This window comes from Polistes canadensis, unplaced genomic scaffold (assembly GCF_001313835.1).
Source record: "Polistes canadensis isolate GaletaPanama2010 unplaced genomic scaffold, ASM131383v1 scaffold_37, whole genome shotgun sequence".
Classification (NCBI taxonomy): Eukaryota; Metazoa; Arthropoda; class Insecta; order Hymenoptera; family Vespidae; genus Polistes; species Polistes canadensis.
The window spans coordinates 937,517-950,682 of record NW_014569584.1 but is presented as its reverse complement, the minus strand read 5'-3'; the positions used below and the strand labels follow the sequence as shown (position 1 = coordinate 950,682).

At 38.1% G+C, this 13,166-nt stretch overlaps 1 protein-coding gene across 3 annotated transcripts; it reads left to right on the top strand.

The window, feature by feature from the left end:
* The first annotated feature begins 1,935 nt into the window (after positions 1–1,935).
* Positions 1,936–13,044, top strand: LOC106784585 (interference hedgehog-like). 3 transcript variants are annotated; one of them, XM_014744306.1, is made up of 7 exons: positions 1,936–4,285; positions 8,172–8,252; positions 9,417–9,695; positions 9,769–10,782; positions 10,878–11,717; positions 11,802–11,905; positions 12,291–13,044. In XM_014744306.1, the coding sequence occupies exons 2-7, from the start codon at positions 8,183–8,185 to the stop codon at positions 12,495–12,497; spliced, it is 2,514 nt and encodes an 837-aa protein (XP_014599792.1). In that variant the 5' UTR covers positions 1,936–4,285; positions 8,172–8,182; the 3' UTR covers positions 12,498–13,044. The 3 variants fall into 3 exon arrangements, with proteins under 3 accessions (XP_014599792.1, XP_014599791.1, XP_014599793.1); XM_014744305.1 differs by having other exon boundaries at positions 11,790–11,905; XM_014744307.1 differs by having other exon boundaries at positions 11,790–11,905; positions 12,252–12,380.
* The last annotated feature ends 122 nt before the right edge of the window (positions 13,045–13,166 follow it).

The following is a 13,166-nucleotide window of genomic DNA, read 5'->3' as shown; positions in this document are numbered from 1 at the left end:
TAAAATAAAATATAATATAATATAATATAATATAATATAATATAATATAATATAATATAATATAATATAATATAATATAATAAAATAAAATAAAATAAAATAAAATATTATACATAACGTGCGCGAACGCATATAGAGATGAGAAAGAGAAGAAAGGGACGCGTTCGTAAGAAAAAAAAACGTATACATATAAATACACATCCATGCTCACGTACTCATTATTTACGCTCAACAAAGTGCATCTGTAAATTTACGGGACTGTAGATTGATTGGCTATATGATGATGATGAGCTCTGCCAATGAGTTAAGAAACAAAGAATAAATTATCGACTTAAAGGTATACGCTCGGTATGAATTTGAGATAAGAAAATCTATATCATTTCACGTCTTTTTCTACTATCTTCCTGGCTTTTGAGATGATTTTAAACGAATGCTGTATACATATATATATATATATATATATATATGTAGACCACCCTATAATGTATGCACAGACCAGTTTTGAAATTCCTTCGAGATTACGTGACATTTTGTATCCGCACTTTTCCTATCGATCTGGATATAGATAAAAGAGAAGGAAAAAGAAGAAGAAGAAGAAGATAAAGATGAAGATGAAGATGAAGATGAAGATTATGATGGTGCAAGATGGAGACATCCTATTTTTATATAAGAAAAATAAAAAAAAAACGATAACAATAAGAAAAAGGCTGCGGATACCTGTCTCTAAAAAAGTTAAAAAAAAAGTATGTATGCAGTATGGATGTGAATATCGAAAAAAAAACTGGTATTGCATATATTAATATGTAGATCTATATATAGAAAGAACGTATATATTTTTACAGGGCTCTGCCCGCGTGATAAAAGCTCTTCCTAATAACTCGCTAATACACAGATCATTAGCATAAATCATGTAAGAAGAATTGCGAATGTTGTAATTCGTGCGTTTAAACGTAATATGGTGCGTTTTTGTGATAGAACAACTTGATTCGAAACGAATTATCTTACTAATATCGTAGAAACAATCTGTAATAAGTTTTTAAAATATTATCATTTTGTAAATTATTAAGAACTTTACGATAGTAATAATAATATTTATAATAACAATAATAATAATAATAATAATAATAATAATAACAACATTAATAATATAATTCGAAGATTGATCGACTTATAAGTTAACTAATAGGACGATACAGTGTACGAATATATAAACATTAATTTCCTACTTTTTTTCGTTATAGGTTTCGACTTGTTGTTCTATCATACTTTCTTAGCGCGATAATATTGTAGATAGACATCAGCTACGAAAACAAAAAAAAAAGAAGAATAAGAAGAAGTGAAACAAAAATAAAGAAGTCGTTGATTATAAAATGGCGCAGAGAAGAATGCCATGTTTTAAAAAGTAGTCGAGATAACTTTGATTTTGTTCATGCATATACATATAAACTTCAAATTATTCTACGTGGCACGTAAATACTGTACTATATGAAAAGTTGATCCACCGTAAAAAGGGGGATATATTAAGTGCTTCATTCAAAATTTTATATATACATATATACGTACATATACAATATGATGATACGATGTTTGTATATTAAGTATATATGTACTACGTGCGAGATAATCTCATCTAGATATTATGTTTCCACTGTCTGTGATAACGTTGCAATACTTAGTACAACTCGTTGTCATTGCTATACCTCAAGAAAAAATATCGCAAGCTTTATTAGAGTCGCGTAAGTGGTTTTTATTTGGTTTCTCTCTACATCTTCGTACTATTCTACTCCCCCTTTGAATCATTGTAGAGGAAGATTTAAACGGACTACTTGGCATTTTTGTTCACACCGCTACATTTGTAACCGTTCTATTTTTTTTGTTTTTTTTTTTTTGAATTTAGAATCGAGAAAGAAAACCAAGACTAAAAAAGAAAAAGGGGATGAAAAAGAAAATAATTGGAAAGATTAACGAGAAAAATGTATGTATTTGGTAAAAAGAAATATTCATTTTGATTTGTGAGACTCGCGCGTAACTCTTGTTCTCTGCGACCAAAGGTCCGTTCTTCCAGTAGTTTTATCGTAAGTCCAAGCCGATCGATTATTATAAAAATGGCCGAAGACCATTTATCGTCATTAACAATCGTAGCTGATTGCTAGAATAGATTAATAAAACAGAGAAAGAGAGAGAGAGAGAGAGAGAGAGGAAACAAAAAAAGAAGCCTTTAACAGAAGATACATAGATCGATCGTTTAGCGACACATACATCATATACAATGAAGCGATGCGTTCATATCCGATGGTTTTTGTCGGTTATAAATAAAAGAGAATACTCCGTTGGATTGTACGAGGAAAATAAGAATGTTTATTTTGCCCTGGTGTACGTTTAAAGAAAGTGGAGATAGGGCCGCAATTGGTCGGTTGATCCGATCAATTTAATTTAAATGTGTATATGTATAGAAATGCACATAAATGAAATGATCATTGTCGGCCAAGGAATCACTGTATTGATCGGATATATATATGTTATATTTATTTATTTTTTAATATTCTGTTTTATCTCAAATAAGAACCATTTGACCGACGGTAATGACAACGAGATTGATCGACGAATTTCTTGAAAGTAATGAGAAATAACACGTCGACTGCGTGATACACCAGAAATATGGATTATGGAGCAAGCAAGTAGACAAAATGTACCGCAACCTAACCACGGACAATCAAAATGGAACATGGTGTTTGATTTGCTTCCATTACATAACATCGTGCCAAACTCAAAAAAGAAAAGAAAAGATAAAGAAAAAGAAAAAAAAAAGGGAAATCTTTTTTATTTGATAGTATAAATATATACTAATTTATTCATCTATACGTTTGTAAAACGTATGTTATATACATGATTAAATCTTTGTTGGCGTTATGTGTAATATCATCGTTATCTTTGTCATCTTCATAATCATTGTCGTTATCACGATCATTATAAACATATATGCATCGTCATCGCGTCATCGTCATAATTATTTACATTCACCGAGAGAGAAAGAGAGAGAAATAGACAGACAGATGGACGGACGGACAGATAGAGAGAAAAAGAGAGTAAGATCATGTTTATTATCGTCGTCGTTGGCGTCGACTTTAGTCGACTTCATTATTATTGCTATATTATTACCGCTATTACTAATTTTTAAAACGAATCATGCGCTGTAAAATGTTTGTTAAGTTTTTGACCTTGCTTACGTATTTTAAGTATATTTAATATGCCACGTTGTAATCACGATGAAATCTTGTCTAATGAAACGGATAAAACTGGAATAGAAAAATTGGGATACTAGTTTGATAAGTAACCCGATCACGGCCTCTCCCCTTCTCCTAACCGAATTCGTGAAAGCAAACGCGGAATTTGTATTTAAATTCGGTTGCCATTTGGTCAGAGAATATTAAAAAATAAAAATGTTTGGTCAGCATCTATAATAAGAAATGACTATATATCAATATGTAAATCTGTCATTATTATAAATACTGACCAAATAAATAAAAACATTGAACTTCTTCAGGGAGGAATTTTGAAAATCTATAGAAATATTACAGTAAGTGAAATAAAAATCAATGAAATATACGTGAGACGCACTGAAAATGTTAAATAAATTCGTATCGTTTGGTATTAAAATTGAAATGTCTTTAGTCCTTATATACATATGACGGATAGGAAAGAATTCGGCGGGATATATTTGAAATGGGAAGAGTCACGTGAGGGGTGACGTAGTGCGCAGTTCAAGTTGCGCAGTAGGTGAACACGCGAGTAGGCAAGCAAGTAGCAGGCAGCAGGCATCCCTTCGTGGTTATGCCTTGGCTGTGTCTTGGCTGAAAACTTGTCGGTCTGCATTCCAGTGTCGCGGAGGTTGCGCCGGACGCCGAGCCGACGTCGCGGCGAACCAGCCAAGACACGAGTTAGAGAAAGAGGGAAAGAGGCAAAAAGAGATCCCTACTCGCGTCCCTTCCTATGTATTCTTTCTTCCCTTTCTTCCTTCCCCTATATATCTATTTTCATTAACAGTGTGCTGCCGATCGTACTCGAAGTATCGTCCGGAAGAAAGATGAAGTGAAACGTTAAATACCGGCCGCCGCGTTAGTCGTCCGTTCTTCCTAAACGGAGGGGAGTACCATAATCTCTTTCTTAACACGAGAGTCGGTGCGTCTATAGTATTTAAAAAACAAAGAGAAAAAGTGTGAGAGAAAAAGAGGTGAGAAGGATTTTACGCGCGAACAAGACACTGAGTACAATAGGATTCAAAAGGGTGAGTTATTATCATTTGTTACTCATTTTATATCTTTCCGTTGCTTGAATTTGTTATATTTATTCTTCCCTTTTGTATAATATACTTTTTCTTTTTTTACCAAGTACATCTATATCTGTTTCCATCACTCCTACTACGTAGCTTCTCGTCGGGTGTAATTTCTAACCTACATAACTAACGAAAACTCACGCAATCAGTAGAGTTGCACAAGAGATGCATTCGATCGTTCCTTGTTTTTTTTCTTCTTTCAAAAAGATAAGATGCGAGGGAACACAGGTAAATACTTACTCGCTTACTTACATCTACATATACACCTGCCCGGTAGATCAGGAGGTGCACTCGTTCGTGCTGAGTAAAAGAAAGAAAGAAAGAGAGAGAGAGAGAGAGAGAGAGAGAGAGAGAGAGAGAGAGAGAGAGAGTATATAAACGAGGCGACGACGTGACGGCGTGAATATCACGGCGCCTTACTATAACTTTTTCTATATGTATTGCGTATTTATATTAACCCTGACGCGCGCAACCTTTGATTTTGAAAGTTTCTTTATTGCGGTATTGTTTTAAGTTAAAGAAAATATACATTTGAAGGATTCGACTTTTTGGCGCCTCTTCCAACGCGCACGCGTTCTAATTCAACTTGTTATTTCAAATCAAACGAGTAAATAAAGAAACCAGTTTGATTTTATTCTTATAGTTTGTTTTTTCCTTAAATCATAGTATTCTTACAAACGAATTGTGTTCTTCGGATATTTTCGTTGAATTTTTCCAATCATTTTTGCTCTCTTGACAAGAATAATATTTGCAAGCGTAAATGTTAATCTCCATATTAAATATTATGTAATTAAAATATTAGAATATTTTTGTAATTTAGATTTGATCTTAATCAACTTACATTCTTTCTCTCTCTCTCTTTCTCTCTTTTTATTTTTCTTCCATGGGTCAATTTACGTTCGTTGAAAGGGATCGGTTCGAATTGGTACGCAGTATACATGTTTAATGTTAGTCAATAAGGAAATACGAAATGATTAAAATGCACTACCGTACTCCTGCTAATCCTGTATCGATTACTTAAGCAATTATTTTAGATTGTCGATCCGTTAATGGGATAAAAAGGAATGAGTTCGAATCGCGCTCCGTGCTACCGTAATATTTGTACTTTTTACAAGGTGGCTTTTATTACAAGGACGTAGAATTTGCTCATTTCTTAGTTACGTTGGTCGAGATCAACGCGATCCATAGTAAACGATGTGTAGATCGAAGAATATGAATTAGTATAGTGAGTCACATCGATTTCATTACGCGTCAACATTTTCCAAGCTTGACTTTTATCGCTCGAGGGTTCTTTCTCTCTCTCTATCTTGTTGGACGAAGCGACGAAAAAAAAAGAAAGAAAAAAATGAAAAGAAGCTTTCTAGAAGGATTTGTAGAAGATGACCGTTCTCTCAGGCTCTTCAGCTGTCCATTGTGATTTTGTCCATTATCGTGCTTTGGCGAGGACTTAAGAGTAAAAAATGAATCACACCCCCTGCTATCTCAACAGGATATTCATTGTCAGAGAGAAACCCTCTTCGAGTTTCGAACGATTGGGCTTGGTAAAGGTAACGGGTGGGTTCCCACTGACCGTCGTCGCATCTATTGTCTTCTATTTGAACTGGTCGAAAACGAAACCCCCTAAACAGTCTATATTTTCGTCAACGCATATTACATAACTATATATAATAACGGAGAAACCTTGAAAAGTAGTTATTTTCTATTGATTTGATCGTCGTGAAAATCAGTGATTCTCTCCTTCTTTCTGCGTTTCTTACTAATAGCAGAGCTAGTCGAAGAGAAATTCATTCGGTCCCTGGGATCGTCGTGAAACAGGTTCTCCTCTTCCTAACGATCTTCCATTCGATAAGGTAGCAATAAATAATAAGATAGGTCGATCGTTGTCGTCGAGGGCTGGCTTCGAGGGCTGGCTTCGAGGGCTGGCTTCGAGGGCTGGCTTCGAATTAGAAAAGATTGGAAAGAATTGGCGTGATACGGGTCGCAAGTTAGTAATTAACCCTTTCAGACATCGTAGGGTTGTCGCGAGTAAAGAAATGAAGAGAACCGCGGAAGATTATCGAGTGTTCTTCGGAGGTTGTTGTTGTTGCTTCGCTTTCGTGGAGAATTTCAAAGGGAAGGGGGATGCTGGTTAAAGGGGAGGGATAGAAATTGGGGAGGGGAAAAAGAACGCGTCTTCCACGTTCGAACGAGCTTGGCAACCACTGCTTTGGAATTCGAGTTCTTTATTTTTACGAGAGCCAATGTCGGGGACCGAGCCTTCTTTGGAGTCCTTCTCACCTGTTACGTACCACCAGCCTCAGTTGCTACCATTTAACCAGTATTCGAGATTATTTCTGCGTCTGGCCCCGTTAACGCGCGCTCCCGAAAGCATTCTTCGTTAAAAAAGGAGAAGAGCTAAAGAGAGAGACGTGCGTAGCTCGCTAAGCTTTCTATACCGTGGACTACATTATTATCCTTTTTATATTCTTTACCTTTTTCTTCCCTTCCTTCGTTTTCGTGGTCGCAAGTTAAAATGTTGACTTAAAAATGCCTGCACTGCTTTTTATATTGGCTCAAAATATTTTTCAATATTTCCATGAGAATTTATTCGAAGAGAATATACTTTCGATTTCACTGGAAAACGTTTATATATAATATACCTAGGTAAGTGTAAGTATCTTAGCTGTGTACTCTCGTGGTAAGACTTCTTTTATGATTCCCAAGCAACGATAAACACGACGATGATCGGTGGCGCGTGGGCGCGAATAGAAGAGAAGGTATCGAAGTTTTCTCTCTCTCTCTCTCTCTCTCTCTCTCTCTTTCTCTCTCTCTCTCTCTCTCTCTCTCTTCTACCTACGCGTTCTTCTTGGATAAGCTGCTCCGAGGTCCATCGAAACTACTCTGATGCATCGTAAAATGAACGGGTAGGAAATCGTGACGCGAGATCCTCCAAATCCTACGAGCAAGTATTCTACCAAAAGAGAGATTATGTACCTTTCAAAAATATATCCTCTAATATGACGTCAGATTATTCGGAAGAATTTCTTTCGATAAGTAATATATAAAAATGCACCTACACACATATACATATAAAATCACACATATCATATTTAATTAATAATAATCATATTTTACTTATTTATATTAGTTTCATATAAATAGAAAATTCATAAATATCGAGAATTGATTTTATAAAATATTTTTCCAAAATAAATAGAAATGATAAAATTGGAATAATTCCGTACAAGTTGTTGACCAAGAGGATAAGAAAGAACGATGAGATAAGAGTGAAGGTAATTATGGAATGTGTCGATCCTATGACTCGTGTCCCGCGTGGGTGCTTTTATGAGAAAGACAGACTAGCCTTACCGTATATGGATATTTTGAGTTTTTCTTTATTACGTGATATCGACTTTCGTGTTACTCGAAATCTCCCTTATGATAAGTCAAATATCGTGGGGACAAAATATATTGGTAGGAAGAATTTTCCAGGCTACTTAATACGCACCGTATTGGCTATGGCACGTCCTAGTTCTTATTAATCTCGATATACGTACATACGCGTATATTTATGGTATACCGGGATCCTCTCCTCACAGTCGGAAGAAATGAGCTCCTCGTGTCTTGGGTGGAAAGAAGGCGCATAGAGCATCTATTTTCACGTCAACTCTTCGTTCTAAAGTTAAACGCGTTCGCGTTTCGCATTAATTTTAGTGAGAGGCTGGGCCAAGAGGCTTGGGTTCCCTTAGCTGGGACACATATCGCGAGCACGGGAGGAAAGACAGTGGAAAGCGGCTCAAGAAGATCTTCAACGATCCTTCCTTCTTTAATCTTATTTTATATCCTTGTTTTGTTGCAGAATGCATCAAGATGGGATCCGTCTTCACCCTACGTGGCATCGTCACCGTTCTTCTCTATGCCTTGTTAAACCTTGCAAACGGTGAGTTCATTTTTCAATTTATCTACATTTAGTAGGAAATTATAGAGAAACGACAACGAGTAAACGACAACGAGAAACGAGTATCTAACAAAATTAGCTTCGTTTAATAGCATTAACAATAAGCTAAAGAAGGATGCAGTAGGGAGTAGAAATCGGCTAGGTGAAAATAACGACGTCCTTAGGAAATTCGCGAAGCCTCTTAGAGGATGCGGAATGTAAAGTTGAAAGCAAGTTGCAGCATTCGCCGAATTCTAAAGCTTTATTAGCCGTTGAAAGTGTCTACGTCTACCACCGTCTTAGTGATGTATGATATGCTTTAAATAACGAGCCTGCTTAACTCTTCTCTTGCGTACGTCTTTTTCTTCTTCTTCTTCTTCTTCTTCTTCTTCTTCTTCTTCTTCTTCTTCTTCTTCTTCTTCTTCTTCTTCTTTCAACACTTTTCATTTCAACTCGCCACCTCGAAATATGACTTATATTTCAACGAACTTTAATTCTATTTAATTCTGAACGAAGTACAAGTTTTATTTGTTTCTTTTTCATCTCATCTTTTGAATCATTTCACAAAGGTATATATTACTTTGTACTACTTATGTCGTAGATCGAATAAAAAATGATTATCTGTTGAATGTATGACGTTAAGGAAGAGAATCGCGGGTGTATGGCCTTGAAGGGGCGTTACTTTGGTGCACCTACGCGAGTATCCTAGGACAATGGTCGAACGATGAATGCCCAGGAAGATAGATCGATCGGTCCACCCTGATCACCGGATTCGATAACACTTCGCGTTCAATTGTCGGTTTCTCGTATCTCCGTCGTTGAAAAATGCTTGCCTCGAAATTTCCGCAACGTGGGATGATTTTGTAGACAGGAAGCGATTGGTACGTGCTTCGCCGATATATCGGGATCTCGATGGCCTTTCAACGTACACTCGTTCAACTGGTTTTTTGTTGGTTAGAGTTAGCGATCTTATTACCAGGAAGGCTTCCTTTGCACTCGAGGATCTTTTCGCGAGCACGAGTTGTTTACTTTTGAAAAACTATTTGTGCTCATTATCGCGATTAGTGTAAAAATAAGCAGCAGCCTTCGGTAGGAGGGAACTAATGAACTGATGAACTAATGAAATGATTGGACTGTGTGTGTGTTGTCTTTTGATCGATTATACAGGGCAGAGGCCGGACCTTGGCATGTCCTTCAATTGGCATCCAAAACCTTTGGCCGCGCCGTTGGGGGATGACGTGAATTTCGAGTGCAGCCTCAGTCTCGCACCGGAAAGATTTCAATGGCGGCACAGGCCTCTCGGCTCGGACAAGTGGACGCCCCTAGCAGCACGTACGGTCAACAACGCTGGTGGTGGTGGCGGTGGTGCTGGAACCAGGTCTGCTGTCGTTGTCAGTTTCGATGATAAGTCGAAGGCTGGGGACTATCGCTGCGTAGCTTTTTATGGTAAATATAAAAGCATTAAAGTATACTTTTCTAGCGTAGTAGAGTTGAACAAAAGTAGAATTTGACAACGTAGGCTCCAGTGGATTGGCGTCCGATCCAGCACGGCTGACTTTAGCGACCATGCACGAGTTCTCCGACAAAAGCGACATCGAATTACGCGTAGCAGTTGGTAATACCGTTCCTATAACATGTCCAGTGCCTTACTCCGTCCCGGAGGCTATAGTACAATTTTACAAAAACGAAAAATTAGTTCAAGGAGTTGAACTGATAAACGGTCGGACGATAGCCATAGAAAACGCCAAATTATCCGACTTGGCGTATTATTATTGTACGGCGAATAATTATATAACCTCTCAGACCTGGAGGAGCAATCATATGACCATCTTGAGCGTTCACGCAAACGTGTCTCAGCAAGCGCCGTATTTCTTGAAACAATCCCAAACCGAGTACACCGTTTTACGTGGTAAAAACGTTACCATGGAGTGTTTTGCCGCGGGCTATCCAGTGCCTCATGTTACTTGGACCAGACTAGGTGGTACCTTGCCTTCGAGATCGATACAAACGAAAGCTGGATTAACGATAATTAACGTCCAACCTTCCGATCGCGGGGAATACGATTGTGCCTGGAGTAATGGCGTATCGAGTCAACCACTCAAATCTGTGATCATTTTGAAAGTTGCCGAGGAACCGAAAATCCTCAAATCACCCAAGGCTTTGACCTTTTCCGAGGGCGGGGAGTTGGAATTGTCCTGTAGCGTTACAGGTCAGCCCGAACCGAGCATCGAGTGGTTAATAAACGGTGAAACTTTGCTGCCTGATAATAACTTGGAGATTCGTGGCTCGACTCTATTCATATCGGAGGTCGAGAAGAAACACGCTGGTATCGTTCAGTGCGTTGCCAGTAACGAGTACGGTTCCGATTCCGGCTACAACTTGTTGAGGGTTAATCCAAAACAGCACGTAAGTGGTGCTGCGGCCACTTCCGAGTCTAGATCAGAATACGGTTTTCCCGGATCTTCCAGGCACAAACATACCACCAGGGGCGGTGGTAGAAGAAGAAACAAGGAAGTGAAACGTAAAGGCACTGGTAATTATTATTCTTATCGTAATAGGGGGTGGGCATATTATAATATTTCATCGACACCCCGAGTAGAACATTTGAAAATATTTGTGTGCTTTCAGTCGTATTAGTTCCGCCTAATCAGCCAAACGTTACCAGACTCTCGGACGTCTCCGTAATGGTTAGATGGTCCGTACCCGAGAACAAGGGTCTTCCAATAGAATTCTTCAAAGTTCAATATCGTCAACTTGGTCCAAGGATAAATGGTAAACCGGGCAAGTGGATGACGGCGAATACGGAGATTCCTAATCACGTGCGTTCCTTCGAAGTTACGGATTTGCAGCCGGACAATACCTATCGATTTCGAATCGCTGCCGTTTATTCGAACAACGACAATAAATTGAGCCCGAATTCGGTGCGTTTTCATTTAAATCACAACGGTGGCTTTGAAAGCAATAGGATGCCGATCCCCTTGTTGACAAATACCGAAGCCTTGAGTTACAACGAAGTGTTGCTCGTTTGGCAAAATCTTAACAAATCGGCGAAAATCGATGGGTTTTACGTTTATCATCGTGCCTCGAGCTCGGCCGGGGAATACGTTAAGACTACGGTCGAGGGCAAGAATTCCACGAACATTACGATATCTCATTTACAACCGGACACCACTTACGAATTTAAAGTACAAAGCTTCTCCGTAGACGCTGCTTCGGAATTTTCTCAAATTCTTCGACAGAAGACGAAAAAAGGTCCGATAAAAGAAGAAAAAAAAGCAGTCGACGAGCAAGTAGTCGCTGAGAACAAATTGAAGCCAACGGACAGCAATCGGAACGACAACACGTACGAGATTATTGGTTCCGCTTGCGGTACATCCGCTCTCTTGGTCATCATTGTGCTCTTAGCGCTCTGTTACAAGAGGACCAAGAACAAGCAGAGTCCTCGCGAATCCTCTCAAACCGAGTGCGGTAGGTCGCGCAACGTTTTTCCTTGTCTTTAACGCTTTGTCGTCCTTAATCATATACACATGTACCTAACAGGGAAACCAATAGCAAATGGAAGAGTTACGAACGGAGGTGTCACCGATTCGAAAATTAATATAACGTCGAATCCACTGGCAGGTCTCGACGCTTCCGACGACACGATCCAACCTAAGGTCGGTATCTCTTTCTCTCCCTCTCTCTCTCTCTCTCTCTAACATTATTATGAGCATTTTCTTTCGGAGAAACATCGTCCCTGGTGGTTGCTTTTTTATTTCCTAAATTTCCTAAAATCCATTGACTTGAAATATCGACATTAACCCAATAAATAACTTTGACATCAAAGAAAATCCTTAACTGATCGATCAATGAAATCTCGAAAAAACATTGACGTTTCTATCCTTTGATTTAGTTGTTCTTGTTGTTGTTCATATATCATTTTCCTTCCTCTATCGGAGAGAGTCGTTCTTCCTTCTTTGTTTTTCCGAGCACCATACACGTACGTTAACTTACACGCTCTAGATCTGAAACGAAGCAACGAACACGCATGTTTCTGAACAGAGCGGACAGCAATCGTCGATGGAAATGACCTCCTTTCTAAACGGGCAAAACAACAACGGCAACGGCAACGGCAACGACAGCGGCAGCGGCAGTGGCAACGACAACGGCAATGAGGACTCCGTTGGAATCGACGTGGATGTTTCCCGTAGTAACGAGCCAGCAGCACCCCCGCATCAAGGATCACCACCTAACGAGCAACCACTTTGAATGACATTGAAACGTATTCATTGACGAATATCGCTTAGTTATACACACCGACACTCACGAGTTCACGTTGACTTTAAGATAATAGGCAGCTTTTTACGGATACGTCCGATTCTTCCATAACAAAATTCCGGATATCCGTTGTCTTTTTTTTTTTTTTTTTTTTTTATATTACGACAATTAGAATCGACACGTTAATTGCTTCATTTAAATAATATTTTTCAAATTCTATTTTCGCGCATGCACAAATATACAAAGTTACTGTAACGTTACGTTTGAATATTAAGTGTATGTAACTTTTGCGACATGTGAAAAGAAATTCGATTCGAAAAAGCTTCAATGAAAGATCTCTTCTTCGTGAACGTATCGCGCTTGTTAATATTTCATTATAGAAATCGCGCTATATTTGTAAATATATATAATTCAAGATACGTTTTATCTTCGAACGCCGTCCAACGAGATAAACGCGCCGTGTTTTACAAACACATACGCATATGCACACATACACGCACACACCCAGACAGATACACATATATATGTATTTTTTTTATTGATAATTTCGATTCGATTCGATATGAAGTTTCCATTTATAAATTAAATTACATTATATATACATTATATATAATATATAGATATATTAGTCCGTTTTTTCGGCTAATAGATCTGATAGCA

What these genes read in the sequence shown, in the direction of transcription:
- LOC106784585 (XM_014744305.1), top strand. Translation starts at nt 8,183, where the DNA reads ATGGGATCCGTCTTCACCCTACGTGGCATCGTCACCGTTCTTCTCTAT. An exon ending in CTTGTTAAACCTTGCAAACG is followed by an intron (nt 8,253 to 9,416) that starts GTGAGTTCATTT and finishes TCGATTATACAG; the next exon opens with GGCAGAGGCCGGACCTTGGC. An exon ending in AGTGAAACGTAAAGGCACTG is followed by an intron (nt 10,783 to 10,877) that starts GTAATTATTATT and finishes GTGTGCTTTCAG; the next exon opens with TCGTATTAGTTCCGCCTAAT.